This window comes from Raphanus sativus, chromosome 6 (genome assembly GCF_000801105.2).
Source record: "Raphanus sativus cultivar WK10039 chromosome 6, ASM80110v3, whole genome shotgun sequence".
Lineage (NCBI taxonomy): Eukaryota > Viridiplantae > Streptophyta > Magnoliopsida > Brassicales > Brassicaceae > Raphanus > Raphanus sativus.
This window is the reverse complement of record NC_079516.1, coordinates 38,835,379-38,862,414: the sequence shown is the minus strand read 5'-3', so window position 1 is coordinate 38,862,414 and position 27,036 is coordinate 38,835,379. Positions and strand designations below refer to the sequence as shown.

The following is a 27,036-nucleotide window of genomic DNA, read 5'->3' as shown; positions in this document are numbered from 1 at the left end:
TTTTAATAATAACATAGACAACAGTGAAAATGTAAGCCCTTATTACTTATATATTTATACAAAATACTCAGTAGTTCAGCTTCAACCGGTTGAATCCATATTTTTAGTTTTATTTAGCTACCATTTGCTGTCCTTATTTTGTTGTGGAGGTAGTAGATCCGATCCTTTACTGAAAGGAGTGGACGAACGTGAATTTCTCTTGGTTAAAAAGAATGGGAAAATCGATATCATGGGTTTTACACAATGATTAAAAGTTTTTTTTTTGTTTGAAAAATACAATGATGATTAAAAGTTCCGATTGTGATCCCCATGATTTAAAAAGTAGGCAAGTCTTCTTCCCGTCCTATCTACTTTAAACCTAAAAGGAGATTCCCCAGACATGGATTGAGGCATTGGACCACTGACTTCTACTAGAGGTTATATGGTTGGGTAGTTATCTGCAAAAAGTTATAGATTTCTATAGTAACAATATGGTTTTTATTATCTAGTATGTTAAAGCTTTTGTTGTTGTTATATGGTTGGGTAGTTATTTGCAAAGTTAAAGATATAGATAGTAACAATATAGTTGTTATTATTTAGGTTAAAACCTTCTTGTGGTTTGTTATATGGTTGGGTAGATATTTAGAAGTTAAAACAAGTTATAGGAACGAGAAGGTATTTACTATTCAGGCTTAAAACGCTTTGTTGTTATATGGTTGTGACTGATATGGTTATATCCATCTTTTGCTTTTGTGTATTGGCTCTATTCAGACCAAATACCTTGGAAAGGAAAAGAAAGAAGTCGTGTGATGTCTCGGTATGCATTGCATGGGAGAAAGAGCAGGTGGTCTCGTTAAAGCAAAACCATTCACATGGATCGCAAATGTCAGGTCCGAATGGACTATAATCATTGTTCTATCGGTTTTCCTTATTTTGTAACTGTCACCATTTTTTTTTATTTGTTAAATTTATTGAACCAAAAGAAACATTTTTACAAAGAATGTGATATCATTCAGAATGAAAATACATATCTTGAAAGTTGAAACCTTCCAGCCTTCTCTCATCTAGTGGCAAACCAAACCCCATGGATTTGTCATATCTGCCATTTCTGCTTTCTCGAAGAGAATCTATATTATTTCGTCTTAGTTTGACAATGTAAAAGGCTCAAGCGAGCTTGGTCTTGAGGAAGTTCACCATAGTTTCTTCCATTTCTCATTTTCTCTCACTCCAGATCGAGTAAACAACTGCTTGAAAAAATTACCGTAGAAAGAACAGAGAAGTGATGTCCCAAGTAGTGTCCAACAAGCATTACAAAATGCCACTCCATACGTGAATCTCGGTCTCATTAGTTTCTAAATGTGTCACCATTTTAACATGTGGTTTGATTTAAATAATAGGTTAAAAATGAATGTACCAAACCTCAGGTTAATTTCTCAAAAATAAATTCAGGTTAAGTAAATTATGTACATACATTATGTTCATATTCAATGCGTTTCATAGTTCCAACAACATATCATTACACAACACTCGTGTTATTTTTCTCGGACCATGTGATAACACTTATGTTTGTTCTCGGACCATGTGATAACACTTCTAAGTTTGACTTTGGTAAAATGCGATAACAATTTTTGGTTGATTGGGAAGAAAGATCTGGGGTGGAACCTAATGAGACTTCTAGCAGCATCTTCCCATTCCGCATAAACAAACAGAGGAATGAAAACGTTTTACCAAAAAAGAGAAAAGGATACACATTTAATTTGACTAAACATCTTTTTTTTTGTCACTGAACTGATTCATTAAAATGAAAAAGATAGAATGAGCCCAAACCAGGCCCATTCGGATAAGTCTCAATACAAAAGAAGATGGGCTTGAAGAGCCTGTTTTGCTAGTTTGTCGGCAAGAGTGTTTTCCGATCGACGAAAGTGAGAGAAAGAGATAGATGCAAACTCAGAAGAGATCAATCGGATGTCTTTCACAATACCGATGATCTCCTTTGACTGGGTGTTGCCGGTGATTGCTCTGATGAGCGTTCTGTTGTCGGAGAAGACGTTGAGTGACGAGAACTCCAGGGTTTGGGCCATGCATAGGGCTGATCTGAGTGCCATAGCTTCTGCGACGAGCGGAGATCCGACGAACTTCTCAATCGCTGTTCCTTCAATTGAAGCCTCCAAGTGTGCTCCGGTGAAGACCCAGGCGACTCCTGCTAGCCGTTGATCCTTGTTCCATGCCGCATCCGTCTTGCAAGTTAAGGCGTAGTTGTCGATGATCTGTTGTTGTGCTTCCTTGTGGCTTGCTCCTTTGGAAGAAGGTAACTCTCCAATCCTCTTCTCGATTGCTTTTGCTTGGGACCATTCCTTTGCTAACTTGACTCCTTTCGCAGCAGTATCTTCTGGAGAGATGTATCTTCCTTCGAAGATTAAGAGGTTCCTCGATGTCCAAACAGCCCACAGCACCCACAGGAGGATGTTGAGCGTTACCCCAGAGGGTGGGAGACAGATTAGTCTCCTGGACTTGACGATGAAGTCTCTTATAGAGATGCCTGTTGCTATGTGTAGAGGTGTGGCTAAAGGTACCGCTTCCCAGACCTTCTTTGCAAAGGAACAGGTAAAGAAGCAGTGTTCCGTCGTCTTTAACTCCTGACACCTGGAACATGTACTCATATTCACCACTCCTCTTTTTTGCAGGTTGCTTCCTAGAGCTATTGCATTATGGAGTATGGACCAGAGGAATGTTTTTAGTTTTGGTGAGGACGCTCCCGCCCAAACATCTCTGATCCAGCTAAATTCCTCTCCTGTGGGTGTTTGAATTGTGTACTTCTCTGTCTTGCAGGTTGAGTAGTAGCTCGATTTTGTAGTATAGATCCCAGAAGACGTTGGATGCCACAGGAACGAGTCCTCACCTCCTCTCACACTAGGCCTGATGCACTGGACCTGTTCTGCAAAGCTTGGTAAGATTTCGTTGAGCCGCTTTATGTTCCATGTTAGGTCCGTCGTTAGTAGATCCCCCACCGTCAGGTCTAGTTCTGCTTCCTTGATAGGGCCAATAGGCTTGACAACACTATCCAAAGATATCCAGGAATCTTTCCAAAGCCTAGTTGTTTGACCATTGCCTATAGATTTACCCAAGTTACCTTTGAGGAGGTCTCTTCCATGTAAGATGCTCCACCATCCATGAGAGCAGGATTGAGTAGCTTCCACCTCTAGGAAATTACGTTTGTGACAATATTTTCCTCTAAGAATACGAGCTAGTAAGCAATCTGGGACTGTGACTATTCTCCATGCAACTTTAGCTAGCAAAGCCTGGTTGAAACATTGTATATCTCTGATCCCCAGCCCTCCCGAATCCTTTGGTTGAGTCATCTTGTCCCACGCAATCCAGCAAATTTTCTTTTTATCCTCTGCATCATCCCACCAAAACCTGGTTAACACTGATTGTATCCTTTTGCAGAGGCTCACAGGGAGGAGGAAGCACGTCATGGTATACGTCGGGATGGCACTCAGAACAGACTTGAGCATTGTGAGCTTTCCGGCTTTTGATAATCTCTTCGAGGACCAGCTAACTGCCTTCTGCCTGATTCTATCAACTATGGAGGTAAACAGATCTCTTTTCCTTCTTCCGAAATGTTCGGGAAGCCCCAAGTACTTTCCTAGTCCTCCTTCCTTTTCGATGCCCAACACTAGTTTAGCATTTGCTTTCACCTCAGGTGGGGTTTTACTAGAGAAAGTAATTGATGACTTATTCTTGTTAATCATTTGCCCAGATGCTTTCTCGTAGTCGTGGAGCAGTTGTAGCAGGGACTCACAACACTCATTTGATGCTTGACAAAAGAACATTGTATCATCTGCAAACAGCAGATGATTAATTCTTGGGCTTCCGTTTGCCACTCTGATGCCTTGGATCAAACCTCTACGTTCTGCCTCCCTACACAACCCAGACAGTACCTCACTACAGAGGATAAAGACATACGGGGAGATTGGATCTCCTTGTCTAATGCCCCGGTAAGGTACTACGTTCCCATAGATAGAGTCATTAATGAGATAGGAGTAAGAGACCGTTGTGATGCATTGCAGTACCCATGTGATCCATACTTGGTGAAACCCCAGTTGAGTTAGAACGTCTTCAATAAATTTCCACTCGATACGGTCGTAGGCTTTTGACATATCTGTCTTAACGGCCATAGTGCATTTCTTTACTGCTTTAGAAGCTTTTAGGAAATGGAGAACCTCATGAGTAATTAGAACATTATCAGCTATTGCTCGCCCATGAATAAAGGCTGATTGTGACTCTGAGATGATCCCTCCTAGCACTGTCTTCAATCTAAGAGATAGCAGCTTAGAAATTATCTTGTAGTAGATGTTGCATAGGGCTATAGGACGGTAGTCTTCTACACGTTTTGCTCCTTGTGATTTCGGAATCAGTCTAACATACGTCGTGTTTATTGTTGGTGCGAGGATTCCTGTCAAGAAGAAGCTTTGAACTTCTTGTACTACCGCCGGTCCTATTACCTCCCAGTTGGAATGGAAGAAGCTGGCAGAGAATCCATCTGGCCCGGGTGCCTTATCTGGGTGTATGGAGAACGTAGCATCTTTGATTTCTTTAGCTTGAGGTATTCTGATGAGACACTCATTCTGTTCTGTTGTGATACAAGGTTTGATAGCTCGAGCTACGGTGAGATCCCCAAAATATCCTGTGGACTTGAAGAGGTCTTCATAGAATAAGGAGATGGTATCAGAGATTTGTTCTTCCTCATACACGGGTACGCCATCTTTATTCTCTATCACAGAGAGCCTATTTCTTGCAGTTCTTCCTTTTGCCATAGCATGAAAATAGGCTGTATTTGAATCCCCCAGACTTAACCATAACTGTCTACTTCTCTGTTTCCAGAAGTTCTCTTCATCTTTATAAATCCCGAGCAGCTTCTGGTTTAGCTCTTGGATCAGTGTTTCATCTGGGAGTAGAGACGATAGTGCAGTATCCATTTTGGTTTTGGTCTCCTCCAGTGACTCCTGGCTAGATTCGTGGAAAGCTTTACACCATTTGCATATGGCTTGTCTGCACAGGGAGAGGCGGTCCTCCACTCCTAGGTGAGTTGCACTATTCCAAATCGTTGCTACCAGATTCTTTACTTCGATATTGTCATTTAAACGCCTATCGAATCTGAAGATTTTGGCTCCTTTCTTTTTTGATGTGTCCAGGTACGACAATAAGGGCCTATGATCTGATCCTTCAAACTTCAAATACTTACTTCGACAAGCGGGGAAGAGGTCTGCCCACTCACTGTTGCTCAGAGATCTATCCAGTCTGCACAAGACAAGATGCGTGTGCCTCTTTCCCCTCCAAGATAAGTAACTTCCCGTGTACTTTAGGTCAAACAGATCATTTTGTGAAAGGAAGGATCTGAAAGAGCAGAAAGTCCCCTCTGCCCTGTCGGGTCCACCTCTTTTTTCACTGTTATCAACTATCTCGTTGAAATCTCCTGTCAGAAACCATGGTTTTTCTTTGTCGGCGTGTAGATTTGAGATAGTATTCCATACTTGATGTCTTTTCGATTGATCTGGTTCGCCATAAACAAACGTTGTCTGGAAAGATAGACCTTTGTATTCAATCGTAGCATCAATATAGTTATCCGAGGATGATGTAACCGTTAACTTGATGTCTTTTTTCCAGGAGAGGAAGAGACCTCCACCTCCCGGGCTATGTGGAGGGACTGCAAAGAAGTTATTTGCTTGTAGCCAGACTAGTTCCTTCATCACCATCTCTGTAGGGTTTTTTGTCTCCATGAGAAAAACAATATCAGGTGAGTGTTTTCTCTGGAGCTCTTGTAGGCGCTGGACTGTTATGGGGTTCCCCAACCCACAGCAGTTCCAGCTGAGAATGGCTAAGGAGCCTGGTTTGGGTGAAGCCGAAAATCCGACCTCTTTCTTGTCGTTGCTGGGATGAGATGGATAGGAGGGTTAGGATTGTTTTGTGAGCCTCCCTATATGGCTTCTGTTCTCTTCTGTTTCTTTCTACTCACCACCTTGTTCTGTCCTGCAGGTGAGCTTCTTAGTTGAGAGATGTTCCTCTTCTTTGAGCTGGCACCTCGAAGAATGTTAGGCGTAGCCCGAGCAGGTGAGGTCCTTTTAGTCTGTTTTGATCGTATCGTAACTCTATCCTGGAAGTTCCTCAGAGTCTCGTCGTCATCTCTCAGTTCAGGTGGGGTTCTCAGAGCTAGAGGTGTGTCCCGGTCTTCTACCTGCGGGCTAACAATGATGGAACGGAGACGCTGAGATCCTTCTGCCTCCTGATCTTGATGATTAGTCGCAGGGGGAGTGTCGTCTTTGGTGTATTGATTTTCTCCACTCTCCTCTTCAATGATGCTTGGCGGGTATAGTACCAACGGTGCTGGATAGATGAGAGCCTGGAGTACTGGGTCTTGGAGTGGTGGCGGAGTGACAGGATTGCTCAGGTTCCCCGGAGCTTGTTGTAGCTGAGGATGTCCTTTTGTGGAAGCTGCCAAGATCGAGGCCGCTGTGGTCTCCATGAGTCCTTCAGCATCAGTGTATTGTACTCTCTGACGTCTAGCTGCAGCTTCTACAGGATCAGCACAACTGAGGTATTGTCGTGTGACTTCATGAAGTTCATTCATGATGGCTTCTTTTGCTAATACTTGTTCGCTAGTTTCCTGCAGTTGGTTAGGAGAAGCCACTTGCTTTTCTTCAGCCGTCACAGTTTCATTTCTATTCTGCATCTCCTCCGGAGGATTAGGAACTACCACTAATTTGGGTCTCTATTGACCTTCACTTCTCTGGGGAAAGAGATCTCTTCCCTGGCGAAAATTCCTACCGTTGCTTTCTCTGTATCTTGAGTACTGAGGTGAGGCGTATTCTAGGGTCCTTTGGTCTGTAAACCTCCTGGTTTCTATTAGTCTGCTAGCCTCTCTTTCTCCTTCGTGTTTCTCTGGAGGTGGGTTACGAGTTTGTTTCGTGCTTACTCGGTCCCCAAAGGGGTTTCCATGTCTATCTAACCTCTCTTGAAACACCGGTGCAGGTGGTTGCTGTAGTTGCTTTCTTGGTGCAGGGTGCCTCTCCTCCATTTCAAGACCTCTAGTCAAAGGTCCTGCTGCAAGCGGTCGTTCCATTACTCTCGACGAGTCTCTTGTTGGCTCATCACTTCTGATAGGCTCGTAGCTAGGTCTGGTCTCTTCCACTTCCAGTTTCTTGGTGGGGCAGTGGCTCTTGTGATGGAGAAGAGAACAGCATAGCGAGCAGTGCATCTGGAGGTTCTCGTACTCCAAGGTAATATAAATCTCTTCACCTGAGTCAAAATCTACCATTGCTTCCTTCACCAGAGGTTTTAAACCATCGATATGGACTCTTACTCTTGCAGTTGTTTTTGTGAGTTCGTGGTTCTCCAGTGTGCCCAGATCCTGGCCTACTCTGACTACCATATCGTCGTGCCAGTAGTGCAGCGTAGCCCTTTAACGCGGATCCAGAACGGGATCAAGTTGGGGAAGGATGCAGAGATGATAGGCTCCTAACGCTGAAGGATGACCATCCAGTAAGAGAAATGATAAGGTCTGTTATCCAAAACCCTACGCAGGTCATCTTCTCTTTCAAATCGGAACTGGAAACAGTTGTTTCCCAGATCTGACCCCACTGCTCTGCCTCTCAGGTTCCATTTGCGGGGGAGGGCTGGAATCAACGCTGAGATTCTCTGTTCGCGTGGATTTGTGAGTCGTCCGATTAGGGTAAGGGCGTTTTCCTTGATAAGTGCAGCATTATCGAAAGATGGTGCTTTGATTCTTCTGATACCGCCTCTTGATTGTTCAGAGACTTGTTTCTTTCCCTTTTCCTCTTCAGTAAACCTAGCAGCCATGTTGGATTGCTACTGAGAAGGTAATGTTGAAGGAGGAGGCTAAAACTCTAGTTCGCTGGAGGAGGTAACGTCGACTCCAAGCAACACCGAGAGCTTCAGTAGGTTGAGAATGGTGAGAACAGGGAGCCAGAAACAGAAGCTTGGTTGTTGTATGTTGCTCTATCCTTCTAGATTCTTGTTTGTTTGGTATCCGCTAGCTTCCTTACAATAGAGAGTTACTTTCTACCGATTGAGAACTAGAGAGAAGGAAAATTCGAAGCAAGGATGGCCCAAGATCTGATACTTTGCAGTTCTTGGAGGTTTGAATTTGAATAGAAGTCCCTTGGAGGATGCTAGTTCGAGTAAAAAAGTAGGGCTTCCATGAAGATGCGATGGAGAGACCAGCGGTTTCTTTCCTCTAACGGCAATGCAGTGAGTTGTCGCTGTCTATGCTTTCCAACGTCAACCAAGTTGCTTTCCTTGCCTCGACTACCGTGTCTGGGAGAGTCTTTTCTCACCAAGACGGGTTTATTGAATATTTGACTAAACATCTAAAGGAAAAGGATACCACACTCTTTTATACTGAGTGTTGCAAAAAAAAACACTCTTATACCAAAAAGGTCATCCGACGCAGTGTGGGTGTGGGATAAGATGTTTGTTTTGTTTGGCTGTTTGGCTGTATCTTTTTTTTTATTAAACAAATGAACTTCTCTAAAATTAAACACATTTACAATTGTAACTATTTTATATGAGAAATACTTGGGTTCACCCTTAGAGTGAACATTTAGGTTCACCCAACCAATAGGATTTCGTTATTTCATATTCAGTATCTTTTAAAAAAGGAAATAAAATATTGTCAAGTTTTATTATGTTTTTAAAATAAAAAATAAATAGAAAATAATAATAGTAGCAAAAAAAGATTTTATATTTAAAATACCGTCAACAAAACACTAAACCCTAAATCATAAACCCTAAACCCATGGTAAATCCTTGGATAAATCCTAAATCTTTTGATTTTTAAAAATATACTTTTAACACAATCGGCAAAACACTAAACCCTAAATACTAAACCCTAAACCCTTGGATAAATCCTAAATTCTAGGATTTAGAATTTATCCAAGTGTTTTAGATTTACCAAGGGTTTAGGGTTTAACCAAGGGTTTAGGGTTTACCCAAGGGTTTAGGATTTATGATTTAGGGTTTAGTGTTGGTTGACGGTATTAAAAATATAATTTTTAAACGTGTTTTTGTTTGCAATTATTATTATTTTTTATTTATTTTTATTTTTATTTTAAAAATATAATAAAACTTGAAAATATTTTGTTTCTTTTTTTAAAAGATACTGAATATGAAATAAGGAAATTCTATTGGTTGGGTGAACCTAAAGGTTCACTTTAGGGGTGAACCCAAGAATTTCTCATTTTATATTGAGTTATTCTTGGGTTCACCCCCTAGGGTGAACCTTTAGGTTCACCAACCAATATAAACTTATCATTTTAGATTCAGTTTAATTAAGGAAACAAATAATTTGTCAAATTATATTATTTTTTCAAAATAAAATTTAAAATAAATAAAAATATTATATAAAAACAAATTAAAAAAAAAAATTAATGTTGTCAACAAAACACTAAACTCTAATACTAAACCCTAAACTCTAATCATAAAACCTAAACCCTTGAGTAAACTATAAACCTTTGGAAAAAACACTAAACATGTTGTCAACAAAACACTAAACCCTAAACTCTAATCCTAAACCCTAAACCTTTGGGTAAACCCTAAACCTTTGGGTAAACCCTAAACCCTTGGATAAACCCTAACCCTTGGAAAAACACTAAACATTTGGATAAATTCTAAACTATAAATCTTAAATACTAAACTCCAAATCTTATAAATAAATATTTTTTAAAATAATCTTTATTGAGAACTATTGTTATTTTTATTTATTTAATCTTTTTTATTTATTTTAAAAGCATAATATAATTTAGCAAGTTATTTTTGTTTCCTTAATTAAAAGATACTAGATTTAAAATAACAATTTTCTATTGGTTGGTGAACCTAAAAGTTCACCCTAGGAGGTGAACCCAAGAAAAAATGTTTTATATTTGAAAACTAGTTTTATGAAATGTATTTTTATATATTTTCTTAGTTTGGAACATTTGGCCTTTCTTGGATTTTATTTAATTTTGAATTACTTGGTCAATCTGTCAATTATTATTACGTAGCTATTTTCTTAATTTTACCATGTTATAATACATATATAGAATATACCAGTTTCACTCTTATGTTCAAAAACAATTGTGTGTGTTTTGGCTGGATTAAAACAGTTTGATTTGCCAGATTTCTAACCTTCATTAAGTTTCTCAAAATGGGTATCCAAACATATAAATATTATAATTTTATTTTCTATACTTTTCTATTTAATTTTTATACTAGAATGAAAAATAGATGGACAAGCAAATGACAAAAGAGAAGAAGAAGTATATTATGAATATCTCATAACTCCTCAAATGAGATACTTTCTTCTTTTGTTCTTTTCCAAATTGAAATTCATTCATAAACCACAAGATTTAATATATAAGTTGACGGATAAAATACATCCTCAAAAACAAGATTCCAAAGACCAGTTAGCTAAAACCTACATTGGAGCAATTTTCGAACACAATCTTAACAAAAGAAAGAGACTAGACAACGTAAAACGATTCAATAAACTAAAAATAGCTACACAAAAGCATAAGACAAACCAGTGCAAAAGATCTCTTGAGTAGCAGATAATAATAATCTGAATAAATCGATGCTGTCCTCGCATGCCATACAATACTAACCACTTGTAAAATCTAAAGACAATGTTACACCTATCAACCGGATCTATCGCTTCCACCCATCTCCTGCCAAACGGTACAACCCCACTTGTAACTAAGAACCAAGACTTCACAACCCGACCAGAAAGATGCTTCACAATCCAAACATCTCTCGGAAATGACTTGAACGCACTCTCTGACGTCCACTTTGCACCTAAATAGAAGTCCATTGTAACCTCCAACAACCAAGCTTCGTCGCTCAATATCATTGCACAACCACTAGAACCAAATATAATTTTGCAACTGAATGCGTGTCACTGCAGTAACCATAGATAGTCTCTAAAAACCAATAACATGAAACACACAAGAGGATCCAAAAGGTACACCACTGCCAATGTAAGCCCCTTACCAGAGACCTCTTAAACAAAAACCACAACTAAGAGAATAAGGATCAGAAGCTATCCACATCGGAAATGGCACCGACATATCACGACCACCTAAAGTAGACGAGGGGAGGAAGCACAAAAACCGACTGTTTCCGGCACTGGTTTGCAGTGACAGGCGATATCGAGACTCAAGGCAAGGGCCACCGACTGAGAGAGAAAGACGAGAAGCTTTCCCAGAAGTTCGGTGTAAGATAAAACTGCTATGGAGCTCTGATGACCTTCACCCACCGTCCTTCTCTTCACCCTGCCGCCATGGATCTGTATGGTTCATCCACATCAGGCACAACAACTAGATCCGGTGGCTATAGGTCTAGCCGGATATACACGCCCACTCCGAAAGTAGATCTGAAGGGAAAACTACTTCATGATCCATAGTCGACCCCTCTTTACCATCTCCTATACCAAATCTCTTTTTTCATCAGATCTGACATCTGAGAAGTGGATCTACACCAGATTTAAACCTAGGGAAAAAAGATATATCGATTCACGAGGATAGAAGCAAGGAGAGGCAAAACGAAAGAGGGAACTAAGGAATCCGGCACTGGTGCTACTCGCTACCAATGGAGAAGCTGGAGGCGAAAAGGTCGTCTGCAAGTTTTGGATGCTTTTTTCTAGAGAAAATTGGCTCTCATGCCTTTAACCGATACTTTAATTAGAGCTTTGCTCTTGATTTGATATTAATAATATCATTCCGAAAACAACCCTACTTTCTCACTGACGACCCTATGTGTAGCTGTGTCTGTGTCTGTGTCAGCAAGGCTATCAGCCTCCTTTAATCATTCCCCGAAACAAGTTGTCCTCTAGTTCTCTTTCTCTCTATCATCTCCTTTTTTAGTTTCCTGTATGTTTTTTTTGTTTTTCTTAGTTTTCTCTCATCTTCCTTCCTAATTATTTTTCATTTTATCTTCTCTCCATTTTTTCTTTTATCTCTTCTCACTTAAGAACTATCATCTTCTCGTCTTCTCTCCATCTTTTCTTTTCTCTTATCCCTTCTTTCTTTTTCAATTTAGTTCTCTAAGTATTATTTCAAACTTTACCCCAATCTACATCCAACTCTCTTCCCTTGAAACTTTCCCATATTTTCCATCATCTTTTAAATATTTTCCACTAATCAATCTTAGACAAACAAACCAACTCAGTGATTTGAGTTTGATATCAACTAATATATGATAATTAAATTATTGCTATTTAAAATGTTAAGGTATAATAGATTAGTTAAATATGTTACATTCATAAATTGCATGTAGCAATCACTACAACAAAATATGATTTTATGTTCTAATGAAAATAACATGAGACATAACAACTAATATATTTATTACCGTGTAAAAAAGAATATTGCGTCTATATAAATATGTATGTTTATTATATGGGTTGTATGAGAATTTTAAGTTAATACATATGTTAACAGCTAATACATATTTTAAATGATACATCAATTATTAGCAACTTACAATAGGGATTGTTACATGTTACATGTGTTGTTTTACTCGTTAACTTAAATTTTAATAACTAACTTATCTGTTACCTGATAAATTATATTCGTTAACTTAAATTTTAGCAATTAACTTAGTTATTATATGATAACTAATATTTTAGATTAATAGCTAATGCTAAATTATAAAGGTTGTTATTATGTTATTGATTTGTTTAACGCATATAACACTTAACTATTTAACTGGATATATGTGAATACCCTCGCAAGAGCCTCTTGGTTAGTTGATAAATTGTTTGATTAATGCTGTACATGGTATGATACTTGGTTTTTTAGTTGACAAATGCATTGATACATGGTTTGTGAGTTTATATGGTGCTTGTTAGATGGTTTATTATCAAATACATCAGTTTGTTATCCAAGACATGTTTTGTTAAGTGATACATACTTTGATATAAAAAATGAGCAAGAAAGAAGATTCAAAAAACTGAGAAATGATGGAGACTACGAGATAAGAAGAGAAGAAGTTCCACATATGTTTGGAACTAGATGAATGAGAAAGAAATAAGAATAAGAGTCATTTGCACAGAAAAAAAGACAATAACCTTTTAATTTGCAAGAATGGAAAAGGATAATGGGGCCCAACATTATCAGGTATAAAATGATTCTGATAACCCTACTAGACATTTTCTTATTTTAATAGGCAAAATAATTTTGCAGAAGTTATTTATGTATATACAAAAATAGTGGACCCCACTATTCAAGTTTGCTCTCTCTTCCTCTCGTTTTTGTTTCTCAATTTTTCTTGTTAGTTTTGTAATTTATTTATTTTAAAACTATTATTTTATTCAAAATTCTTTGTTCTCCCTCGGTGATTCCGCCATCTCTTGTTTCCTCTCACCACAAAACACAGAAAATGCTATTTCTTCAAACCTTATGGTTTCAAGTAAAATCAAAAGATTAATATCACATTAAATCATAGTCTCACATCACTTTATTATTCTGTACTTTCAATGCAAACTTTCGTTATCCATTGTCTCGGTATTCTTATGGAGATTTCTTAGATACGAAAAGATAATATAATAATTAACCTGCTAACATAAATTACTAATGTTTACGTATTTATTAGTTTAGTCGGCTAACATTCACTTGTTTAGCCAGCTAACAAATATTTTATATGTATTCAGATCAAACCTTTTCATGCAATATATTTGTTAGTTTAGCCGGCTAACATTTAACAAAATATTTTATACGTGTTCAAATCAAATTTTTTTCATGTAATATATTTGTTAGTTTAGCCCGCTAACGAATCTAACATTTGTTTCGTTTAGCCGGTTAAAAATATATATAAACAGTGATTTGCTAACAATATATATGTTTACCGGCTATTTGAACACTTGAAGAAAATTTTATTTTATAAAAATATAATTTAATAGTCCGTGTATGATTAGTGAATGGTTAAATTTTTTGAGGACATCAATCATAAGTTAGCAAGGTTACTTTTTGAGAACATCAATCATAAGTTAGCAAGACTATCCTCCGACATAACCAGACACTTATTGTTTTTAGCTGGTTTTAAAATTTGTGTTATATGGCTATTTGAACATTTGACTGCTAACAAACCAGTTACCCAGTTATTTTGAATGGTAGTTGGTTATTTAAATTAGAGGTCGACTAATATAAATAATTATCCGATCTCATTGGTGTCCCATCTCATTAATGATCCGATCTACCTTGTCCGATTCTTTTCTATTCTTCTGCTCTGAGAAATAGAAAAAAAAAATAAAGTCAAAAAGACTTAGATATCATCGAAAATGATGAAAGTTTAAAGAGCAAGGTAAAAAATTAGAGGAAGCAACATAATATATGGGTGGGACGAGACTTACGAGTTGGCAATAAAAATGAGTCACAATAACAAGAGCAAACACATGCAGAAGATCAGAAACAACAGAAGCAGAGGACTTCCTCGACGGTAACGCCAGCTCCGGCAAAAAAATATTATTACAAGAAGAATAGCTATTTCTCTGAAGGTACTGGTATGAATTTCATTTCTCAGATTCCTTCGTTTTATCCAACAAAAACACATAAGTAACAAGAAAATTTCAAAAAAAAACAGAGGAAAAGGGGGAGAAAATATTTTTTTATTTAATATCTGAAATATAAGCTTATCCATTAATCACAAATTTCTCTCTGATTTTCTTTGTACTTCTAAGAAACAGCACTGGGTAAAATTATGAAAGACATCAATGAAAGAAGGTGAAGTAAGAGTGAGAGAGAAAGCTTAGGCAAATTAGGGAACAAATGAAAGTGAGGCGGAGGAGAGAGAGACAAAAAAAGAAAATGAATTGGAAATGAAAATAAAGTAATAGGAGAAAAAAATGGTTTAATAGGTTTTGTTTAGGTTCTCATAGGGGTAACAGTGTCATTATGAAAATTGAACAGTGAAAATTCCATTTTTGCAAATATAGCTGTTATGTTTGTATATGAGTGCCAATTTCTCTAAGAATAATAAGTTTTTGTGAATGATTTATTTATGTAAAGAAAAGAGTGTGAAAAGAAAGAGAAAAGAGGGAAGAAAGAAACGAAAGAGAAGTGAAGTGAAGTAAAAGAAAAATGAAGCTTGCGTCGGTGAAAGAAAGAAAGAGAGAGAGTGTAAAAGTAAGAAGATTTGTGAGAGTGCCCTCTGCGATGGATGTGTCAAATGGGGAAAGATATTTTCATCCATTCTTGGATTCTATTGTATGACTTGTGTCTCGGCTGTCAATTTGAATGAACTCTCTAATATAGATTTCATTTATGGGTAATCCACTATTTCACCATTTTTCTAATGAGGTGGTTTTCTATCCATACTTTTATTCTTCTCTTTCCATTTTTTCTAATTATAATTTCTGACAAAAAAATTATAGAAGTAATTAGTTGGGATGTGACAAGTGGTTTTATCTTTAATTTATATTTATAGTTATACTATCTCTGTTTTAATATATAAGTAGTTTCAGATGTTTTTGTTTTTTTCACAATGTAAGTTGTTTTCAAAATCCAATGTAAAAAATAATATGAAAATAGTATTTAGATAAAAAGATAAAAGCAAAGTTAGAAATATGATTTGTCAATGTCATTGGTTCTTTTCTCCCTTTAACTAAATTTTAAAATCATAAATATGCATCTTTCTGAATATTTGTGCTTTTATAAAAAACTATTTACAATTTGAAACATAAAAAGTATAATTTATCAATCATGCTTTAACTAATTTTCAAAGCTAAAGTATAAAATTGTTGTATGGGCCTTTTTTTCTAAAGCAAATTTTTATTTAATTTAGAAACTTTATTTATTTTTCATTTTATTTCTACATTTACAATAGTTACAATTATATCAAAACATTCTACATACTAAATGCTACAATAAAATTTATATGGCTACATCGTAACCAATCAGTCCCTAGATGCTCTTAAATTTTTTTTATTATAGATAAATCATAATGTAATGATAAAAAAAAAGAAAATATAGTGTTTTGTAATATCTAAGTTTGTGGTATATGAAATGTTTTTAAAATTGATTTGACTACTTATGTCACTAAAATACACTTACTTTTTAGGTCACACATTTGTCTAGAACTCCACGGCTAACATGCTTGAGCTGGAGTAGTAGAAGAATTGGTGATCTATAGAGTAGTGAGTGGGACCAAAGCACAAGGAAATATCATGTGGTGTTTGTATGGTCACTAAATAATAATTTCGAATCTTTGGAAAAATTAATGTATTGTCCGTCAGGCAGAATGTGACATACAGACCAAAAGAACAGACGTGGGAGGCCCATTAGAGAGAGACGGTTAGGTGTTATATTTTCTATGTTCTGTAATTTGTATTTATCTATCAGACATTGGAAAAGAGAGACGCAAATTTCTCAGATGTCCCTCTCCCAGTATTTGATCGGATTTACTGGTTTAATTTAAATCCAATTTTTAGCACAATCCAAAACCGGCTAAAAGAGCAGGTCAACGGATTTTGACGAATGTCGGTCTGGTTTGAAAACATTGTTTTAAAGTTAGACCACAATTGTAAGTATGGTTATTTATAGACCAGCCCATACATAATTGATTAGACCCGAGTATCAAACTTATTTATGGGCCAAATAAACTGAATACTCTTAAAACATGTAAATTCTAAAAATTAACATTTGTATCTTTTTATCGGTTCAAATCTACAAGTTACAAATAATCAGATATTTATTTGGTTTTTAATTTTCATCAAACTAGTGTACTGTACATAGTCATAGTATGAGAGTTTCCAAATCAATACTATTAAAAAGGAAGGAGTTTTAATAAATCTACTTTAAAAAGTTGTTTGGACCCTTTTATTAATTAATTAATTTTTTGGTCTTACTTTTTATTTCTCTAACTATTTAATAGTCTACTAGTTTAAATGATCTCATTTATAGTTCTAATTTATTAAAACACTTCTTACCTACACGTCACTTATTAATTTCAGTACCACAATATGAATGATAAAATCCCAAAACCAAAACGTGATAATTAAATCCCACTACAATAACGATTGTGTTCCTTGGTGCACCAACCATTCAACATCAATCCATCACTACATGAAACTAATATGTATTGTAAGTCTATTTCAATACTTTTATTAAAATAAAAACCGATTTTTTCTCTTTAACATATGTTAACGCTGGAGACGTTACTAAAAATGTGGTTGTTATAATTCAAAAGTTTAATGCTGATATTGACATGCTAATCATATTCACTTACTTGATTAACACTTTTACTAATTTTGAAATTATTTTAAAGAAAGTTGATTGTTAGAATATATTGTACTTTGTTAGGAATATATTATATATACGATTTGTATGTCAATTACAGAAACGATTCATTTGTTATTTCGAATTTTGATCCACATAGTATACTACATAAAGTAAATAAAAATCAACATCACATATCTCAACCTTAATTTTTAAAATACTTATTATTTTGCCATATAATTTCACAACAGTTAAAAACATAAACACCCATTACAATTTCAGTACTATTCTAAATAATATTATTTTTACAAATTTATATTATTAGTACATAAATATTACTTTTTTGTTTTAATGAAAATTTCAAATTTTCCAAAATTATCTCTGAATTTATAAAATAAAATTAATTATATATTTCAAAGATAATTTTATCTCTTGATTTTTGGTCTTTAAACTATATATATCCATTAATTTAATTCTTTGCATCTATGATCCATTAAAAACTCATTCCAACAATCGTATGTTTAGTTTTATTAATAAACCTAAATACATTGTATTTTTTAAACAAAGAAATATATTATCTATATTGAAATTGTAATATTATTGATCATTACAAACTCATAAATTAAAATACATAACATAAATACAATGCACATATTTTATATGACAAATCAAATAGTTTGTATACTATTATAAAGTACATGAAAAGTTTAATCAAAATAATATCAGTTTTTCTGGGTTTTTACTGAGTTCACAAGGTTTATTGGTTCGACCGTAGGTCCAAATTTTTTAAAAAATTACTTATACTTTAATTCGTCTATAAACCACATATATTCTCCCACTAAAAGAGTTAATCATTTGTCTGGTTTTCCGGTTTTGGTTTGGTTCGGTAGCAAAGTAAATGTACTTAGAAAATTAGATGTAATTAATTTTTGTAGGTATATAATTTATATTTCGAAAATTCTGATAACCATTTGGTTTTCAGTTTTTCGGTTCTAAAGATATAGAATATGGTTGGTTATTATGAAATTTAGTCCGATATTGGTTTTGTTTTTTCAGTTTGGTATGATATTTCTGAGTCATAATCGAACTCACGTGAACTTCTCATTTACTTCCCCCACATCTTTACTTTTCAGCCATTTTTCTATTAATCCCTAACAAAAAATGAAAAGGTATTTTTTCTTTCTAAGAATAACCTACTGATTTCATTGACTTTGTTGAGTTAGCCTAGCCATACAACATGTTTTTAATCTGTTTGTATTTTATTTCTTAAGCTAAAATTAAGATCTATTTTTAGTCTGTGTTGACTATATATTTATAATATGTGTGGAGGACAAGGAAACATCACATAATTTCACGAGATTGATAAAGGATAACAAAAAGGTTTTGCATTGTATAGAAACAACCTTTTATCCATTTCTGAAATCATGAAGTGTGCTATTTTGTTTGTTGTTTTATGCGTTCTCATGTTCCAAGTTTCGAACATTGTAAAAGGTAAATACTGTATATTTTTCCTTTGATTTGGTATCCGCAAGTTGAGAACAGAACTGGATCCCAAAATTTGGGACCATTAACAGTTTTTAAAAACCATTATAAAACTTTCTTTTTATAATTTAAGGACCTATACATATATAAAATGTTAAAAGATTTGGGGACCAAAATCAATGTTTTATTGGTCTTGGTCCAAATCTGATCATGATTGTTGAAATACTGATTATTCCTACAAACAAAACTGGCGATAAATATAAAAGAGAGCAAAATGTAAAGAAAAAATTGCTCTCTTCCATCTCTACAAAACCGCCGCTGCTTGTATTTCCGGCCGACGGGTTTGGCTCCCTTAGCCACCGTCGGCCGGCTCTCCTTTGTCTTTTTCACTTTTCTCTTCGGTGCATGTGTAAATCGGAAGGTAAGGGTTCTCCGGAACCCTTTTTCCTCTGCTTTCCTCGGCTCCGGGATGAGGAGAACCTCTTATCTCTCTCATCACCGTTTTCATCTCCAGCATCGCATCTCATGATAGATGGATGGTTGGCTTATGGCCTCTGGGGCCGCGCCGTTTCCTTCGTCGGTGGTGGTTGCCGGCTTTCGTCTCTTTGGGTTTGCTCGCACTGCATGATGGGTCGATTGTGTGTGATTGGTGGCCAAGATCGGATGAGATCGCGAATTAGATGCTCTCTGAGGCTGTGGCGTAAGTGTTGAACCTGAATTCCTTTACTTCTGATACTGTTGTCGGAAGTGGCGTTCGGTGTTCGTTATGAGTTTCCCGGTGTTTTCCGGTGGGAAGTTTAGTGTTTGGTTTCAGTGGCGACTTCCAATTGAGGACAAAGACGATGACTTTGATTCTGATGGAGAGACGACCGGTGGTCCCGGCGGCGACTTTTTCGGCTGAGATGGAGATGCTGCAACCATCGACACGCGTTGTTCTGGATGCTTAGGGTTCGACACGTGGGGCGGTGGTGGTTGAGTCACAATCCTTTCATCTTGGGCTTGGAAGTTTAGGTGGCCTAATAGGCTAGGTTGTCTTTTTTTGTGTGGGCTCGGTTTTTTTGGGCCAGTGTGTATGTTGGTTTTTCCTTTAGCCTTTTTAGGCTTTATTAATAATACTTTAAGATGGCAAAAAAAAAAGAACAAAATGTAATAAATATATCGTGTCAATTATTGCAGAGCCGTGCCTACATGGTATTGAAAGAGGCATTTGCCCCAAGCCCCTATTAACTACATTTTAGGGCCCCTAATCTTAAATTTTTTGTTAGTCTAGTGGCTAAAATAGGTTTAAAGTAGTATTCACAGGTTCGATCAATTTTCCTGTTGATTTCAACTTTTTTTTGTAATTCAATTCTAGCTTCAGTTTATAGGCAAATTATTATATAACAATTATTTTTTAATATTTTAGAATTTATCTATGATTATGTGTAAAAATGATTTCTAATATGAAAATCTGTCTAAAACCTCTAATAGTCTTGGCATAGTACTCCCATTAATCATATATAGTTAATAAATAAGTTTGTGTTTTTTTTAGTATTTTAAATTTAGCTTTTATAGAACGGTTACATTAACCTTATGATCTAAGTATTCTTAAAATAATCTAGATATTATTTTATGTTTCTAAGACCATAGAAAACATACTCCAAGATTTGAATAAATAAAATACAAATGAATTTTAACATATAACTTCAAAAATAATATTAATTCAACATATTTGTCTTAGTATTTCTAATAAGCTATATATTGAACAGCATAACAACACTATTTTTATCTATGTGTTGTGTTTGTACTCTTTTATTTATTAAAAACATAGATTTGAAATATAATCACAAAACATAATGAGTAATAAAGTTATAAATGTATAAAATAAAACTTATTTGGCCGCAGGCCCCCAAATAGCCTCGCACGGCACTGAATCATTGTTTAGCAAAATTATTATTATTATTATTATTATTATTATTAAATTTTAGTGTGTTTCTTTATGTTGGTTGCCGGAAAATTGTAAAAGCGAATGGCCTAGACATGTGTAGATGGCATGGTAGGTATCCTGGAAAATGTGGCCCGGGAAAGTGTCATAACGAAATAAAGTCACCTCACAAGTTTCAGCGTTGCGATTGTAAAGATATTATTTATCTAAAGAAAGACCATCATGACTGCGATTGTTACATTAAGCCTCCTTGTCGTCCAAACTAAACGGCTGGTCGGCTGCTATTGATTTTTTTTTGGAACACTCGGCTGCTATTGATATAAGAAACCTCTTTGTCGGCAATACACTACCAGTCTTACCAATAAAATTCACTTACCAATAGAAAGGAGATGAGAGAGGAGAGTTTTTATGCTAATATGTTGTTAGTCTATATTTTTCTAAATTTAATTGTTTTATTATAGAAAATAATAAACGTTATGAGTTAATTATTGAAAATATATTTTCTTGTCGCAAAAAATATATTTAAATTTTATCTAGTGTTAATTTATATTGTCTTTCAGTTCTGTTGAAGTTTTTATTATTCATTTGAGAATATCTCAAAACAGATATTCCATAACAAATCGAATTTTAAAAATAAAACAGCATGAAATTCCTAATAAAGGAGAAATATTTGAAGCTACTTAATATTTTCTCTAAATCCAATCATAAAGCCAATCTGAACAATCCAAAGCGGGATAAGACTCTTGGAAACAACATAGCCAAGTGGTTAATACTTAAAGACTTCTACATTTAGATATGGGGGTTTGAAGCCCCATACAACACAACTTCTTGTAGATTATAAGATGTAAAACTTATCGATGGTTCCAAAATACTGCAGGCAGAACCGTTCGTTTAGGAATGTCTATCAAGGGTTTAGTACATGTAGAACCGTATGTTGATCCAAATGTTTCGAGGAGAGTTTCGTCGTGAAATCATTATCCTTAAAGTTATTCATCAAGATGCATATGTTATAGGTAATTGATCATCATATGTTATCCGTAAATGCATGTGGGTCAGAAATTGCCATTTCTGTATGTATATAGATCCATGCCTTGATTTAGATCTATTATCTTGTGAAAGCACTTGCCAAATACAGACAACTCAACAAATCAAGAAAGAACAATGGAATGTTTGGTCTGTTAGATATGATACGATCTATAAGAGGAGTCCCGTGAACTTTTCATTTGCTTATCCCACATGTTTACATTCGATTTACCTTTTCAGCTGTTTTAATTCATGATAACTAAATGCTCATTTCATCACATTAGTTTATGTTTAATATTATCTTGATTTCTGTATGAACTGGCAGAGTACACATACAAGTATTTTGTCTTCTCCCGCAAAGGATATTAATACTTAATTATTTTGTAGATATTTACACGTAGCAAAAGCTCTTTTTGAGGTAAGTCATACAATCGTAGATCCTAGAAAAATATTTAGCCATGTTCGTTACTCAAACGCTGCGATCGAGATGAGCGTCACAAAATTTAACGGAAACAAGGGAAGAATCAACGAAGGATTTGCTGCTTTTAATCGTTTTCAGTCGCTGAAGAGAGAGAATATGGACAAAATAAGTCGCTGTTATTTTCTGTCACCAGCGTTACCGGAGCTCTCTGATTATTTGATCGCTCCGTTTTCTATTTTATCACCGGAAAAACCAATAAAGCATAAAACTGTGAAGAAAATGCAGCTGCTGGTCTTGTTCTCAGTGTTACCCAAACCAACAGGTCTTTTGTTGATCCTAGAAAGACATGACTGCAGTAGATCTTATGGTAGATACTAGATAGAGAAGATTGATGTGGTGGTCCTAGAAGTTTGTTATTATATCATTTTTCAATGTATTATCTAAAACGGGGATATGTTTTTCTTTAATGTATACCTTTATTTTTGTTTCTATAATGAAAAATTTCAAAGATTTTTTAATTGGTATATTTTATTTATAAATGTTACAAATTAACCTTATTTACTTTTACTTTTTCAAAGATCTATGTAAAATTATAATTTTATTTAAACTAAATATTTTTAAAGATGATTATATACATAAAAGTGATTCTATTTTTATAAAATTTGTATTTCTCTAAAAGTATTTGTTTTATTATAATTATAAAAGTTCAGAATTTAAGAGTCCATCTTGAAAATAAAAAAATATAACTCTATAATAAAGGATTTTTTTTTGAAAAAAAATAGAGATAAGTTGGAGCATATTTTTCTATTATAGCATTTAGACATAAAAATAATAATGAATTGGAGCATTATGCTCGTAGATAATTTTTAAATGAATAATTAGACCATCTTCAATGTATTTCCTTATTTCTACTTCTAAAATAGAGTAATTCTTAAATGGAGATGGATTTCTCTCCAATGTATTCCTCTATTTTTGTCTTTATAAAAAATATTTTCAAAAGATTATTTTTAAATATTTTTAAATAACTTTTGTTTATGAAAGTTGATAACTAGGCCTATTTATTTTAAAATTTTATAATTTTTTCGAAAATTATGAATTTATTTAAACTAAAGTTTTATTAAAATACTATTATGTAAATAAAAATGTAATTCTATTTTTTCAAAAAAATGTATTTCTCTATAAAATAATTATTTTGGTTATAATTGTAAAAGTTTAAAAGTTAAAGGATTATTTTGAAAATAAAAAGTATGATTTTATAATAGAGCAATGATAATTTTTCATCTATAAATAGAGGAAAAAATAATAATCTCTATTTTAGAAGTGAAAATAGAAATGGGAAGAAATTTTTTTTCCCTGTTATAGCATATAAAGGTAGAAATAGCAATTAATTGTAGATACTCTTAGACTTACATGTAGATGCTCTTAGACTTACATTGTAGATGCTCTTATAGATATGATACTCAAATACACTGTAGTTGATATGAATAACATCTGTCATTTGATGGTTTAAAAAAAAACTATACTCAATCCCAAGAGGTCACAAACACTGCGTGCAGTTTAAATCATAACCATTGTTGTATCTTCTTATTTCAAAATATACTTTTAACTAATGTGTATTTTATTAATTGATGAAAATTTATAGTGATAAAGACCTGAAAATAAAATCTAAATGTATATTTTCATATTAATTTTGAGCTATTAATATTTTTAAGAACTTCTTCTAAATATTATGGCTACTGAAAAGTTTTATTTGGTAAGATTTATTTTTATAAGAATATCATGTTGAATTCATTTTGATCCAATCAAATCCAATGTAACCCGGTCGAACTCCAATAATCCATGACCAAAATATTTCTCTGTCATAATAAGACTCACGTAAACTTCTCATTTAGTGTTCGAATGGTGTAGTGAGAGAAAAACAGATCACCCGCAGGTGTAGTTCTCCTACCCTAAATTTACGTTTTCTGTTTTTAAAAAGCAGTTAGTGGGAGATCTGCTTGCAGTTTTATATTTTTTGTCTTTTTGTGAAAAAGCAGAAGATCTGCATGCAGATTTCACCCGCTAACATTTGTTGGTGTTGATATGTTTTTTTTCTTTTTTGGCCAATAAATTACGTTTTACAAATTACAAACATTTAACTCTAAAATTATCTGCTTTTATAAATAATTTTCATTTTATCTTACTTACAACTTTAGCGATACAACACTATTATTGTCTACTTATTTTTATTTTTATTTTTGACAAATGAGTTTTATACATACATATATATATATATATGTGTGTGTGTGTGTGTGTTTTAATTATAGTAAGTATTATGCAAATATATAGTAATAAATTTTAAATATGTATACTAATGGAAAAGATGTGTATTTTATTAAATTCGAATGTTTTCAAATTTTTGGATTTTAAAATGGTAGAAACATTGTTTTAGAACAGTAAAATGTAAATAAAATATTTTCATTCTATGTTACTTACAACTTTAACAATATAAAAACTATCATCGACTATATATTTATCTTTCTATTTTTGTCATATAATTTTACATTCATTTAAATTATTATATTTTTATAATGTATGTTTAATTATAATATATACTATGCAAATATAATAATATAATTTAAATATGTATACTAGTGGAAGATATATATATATATATATCATTAAATTTTACTGTTTTCATATTTAATTTCAAAATTGCATAACATGGTTTTAGTGTAAGATTTATTCCTGTTTATTTATATTTCTATATTATGTGTTTTGATATTTTTATTGTAATTTTTATTGTTTAAACATTTATTTATTTTTATTTGAACTATTTCATCATTCAAAACTATAATATTTGTTTACTCTACTTGATCTGTCCTGGATGATCTACTTGATTTGCATCTCTCCTACATGATCCCTTTGATATATATTTGTTCCGCTTGATCTGTAACGCTTGAATTCATTTTCCCATTCGGAACCTAAACCCCCCCTCTCCCCCCCCCCCCCTAATATTATATTTTATTGTAATTTTTATTATTTAAACATTTAATTTGTTTTATTTGAACTGTTTTATCATTCAAAACTATAATATTTGTTTGTTCTGCTTGATCTGTCCTACATGATCTACTTGATCTGAATCTCTCCTACATAATCTACTTGATATATATTTGTTCCGCTTGATCTGCAATGCTTAAACTCATTTTCTCATTCGGAACTATTTAAACATTTAATTTTTTTATTTGAACTGTTTCATCATTCAAAACTATAATATTTTTTTGTTCTACTTAATCTGCCATGCATGATCTACTTGATCTGAATCTCTCCTGGATGCTCTACTTGATATATATTTGTTTCGCTTGATCTGCGACCCTTAAACTCCTTTCCCATCCTTTCTGTATCAGATGGCTGTAGGCAGAGCTCCCTTACAAATTATTTGTCTTCTCCCACCAATAATTAAACTATTACTTTTACATATACAAATAAACATAAACTTGATATGATTAGATCCATTGATCACATCTTTCAATTTATAAACAAATTTAAGCTCACTCTAAGCAATATTGGGAATATTAGTTGAGACTTGAGAATTAACACCTCGTTTATTTTATGTTTTGCAAACTATCATTTATTTATGATACAACGCTAACAACTAAATAAATACGAGGTCTTCTAATTAAGACCAATTTTTTTCTTGGTAAAAGATTACACCCAGCTTACTACTAGAATTTCGTCTTAACTAATAATTTGTTAGCAATATTTTACCTTAATCAAGGTAATCATTATTGGTACACCATCGACAATATCAACTGCTACTATCGCTGGTCAAACAGCAGACCAACGACCGGTTATTATGTAGAACTCGCGTTAAGTTCAAGAGTGATTACATTATATTACAAAGTTTCCATGATATCCAATAATCTATTATTCTATTAAAATAGAAGTACAAAATTAGATTAATCTTTAGTTTTTTATTATATTTACATTATCATATTTACATTGTCATGTCACTGAAGTATTAAATGAGACTATATTTAAATATAATTGTTTTTTCCTAATTTAAATAATACTCCTTAACAAAATCTAGACTACCTTTAGATTTAAGCATTTAATATTTTTTCCTAATTTAAATAATAGATTTCCTTAACAAAATCTTAACCAAAATATATTTCCTAATATATAACATATAATCAATTTATATAACATAAAAATAAAATATAATTTTTATATATTATTAGCATAATACTTCCTATATAAGTCCAATTAGTTATAAATATAAGATTTGTTTATATGATACACTATGATCTAATAGATGATTAAATCACAAAATATAATTATTTAAAACTAATAAATAAAATCGTTATGTTTTAAAATGTTATATTAACAATTATGTAATACATTTTAATTTACAAATATATATAGTATACCATTAGTACATAGAAAAAATTTAAAGTGAAATAAAATATTTATACGGTCACGGGTCAAGCTCTAGAAATAAACAAAAACAGCGCAACATTATTTTTCTTTAACAAATTTATTTTAGTAGAAAGTATAGTTCCAAATATGGTTATATGTTTTATGTATTTATAATTTTATTTTCTTTGTTTTTGAGGGATGCTAGGATTTTTGAATTGGAAAAAATTATGACTCAACTCTATATTATTTTAATTAGGAAATTTAACATTTATATCAGAATATTTTATTAAAATTTTAATTTTAATTTTTATTATAACTGCAAAGATAAATTTCCAATCTAAATTTATATTTAAATATTACAAATAAATCATTTAATATTAAAAAAATTAAAAACATAAAATAAATACCCGCCCGGTCGGGCGGGTCAAGATCTAGTACGAATTAAAAATGAAAACAAAAAAGGTATCATTCTCTATTTTTTAACAAAAAAATAAAGACAAAAGGAGAAAATGATCATTAAAAAGGCAAAAAAAGAAGAGGCTATG

The 27,036-nt window shown here is 33.5% G+C and overlaps 1 protein-coding gene across 1 annotated transcript; it reads left to right on the top strand.

Moving 5' to 3' along the window:
- Nucleotides 1–18,667: 18,667 nt before the first annotated feature.
- LOC108810768 (putative defensin-like protein 252) lies at nucleotides 18,668–20,915 on the top strand. Its single transcript, XM_018582856.2, has 2 exons — nucleotides 18,668–18,734; nucleotides 20,731–20,915. Exons 1-2 carry the CDS (start codon nucleotides 18,668–18,670, stop codon nucleotides 20,913–20,915), a joined length of 252 nt encoding a protein of 83 aa, XP_018438358.1.
- Nucleotides 20,916–27,036: the final 6,121 nt, after the last annotated feature.

Excerpts from the sequence above, each read along its gene's own strand:
- LOC108810768 (XM_018582856.2), top strand. The coding sequence starts at position 18,668 with ATGAAGTGTGCTATTTTGTTTGTTGTTTTATGCGTTCTCATGTTCCAA. Across the intron at positions 18,735-20,730 it reads AGTTTCGAACATTGTAAAAG|CGAATGGCCTAGACATGTGT; the intron begins GTAAATACTGTA and ends AAATTGTAAAAG.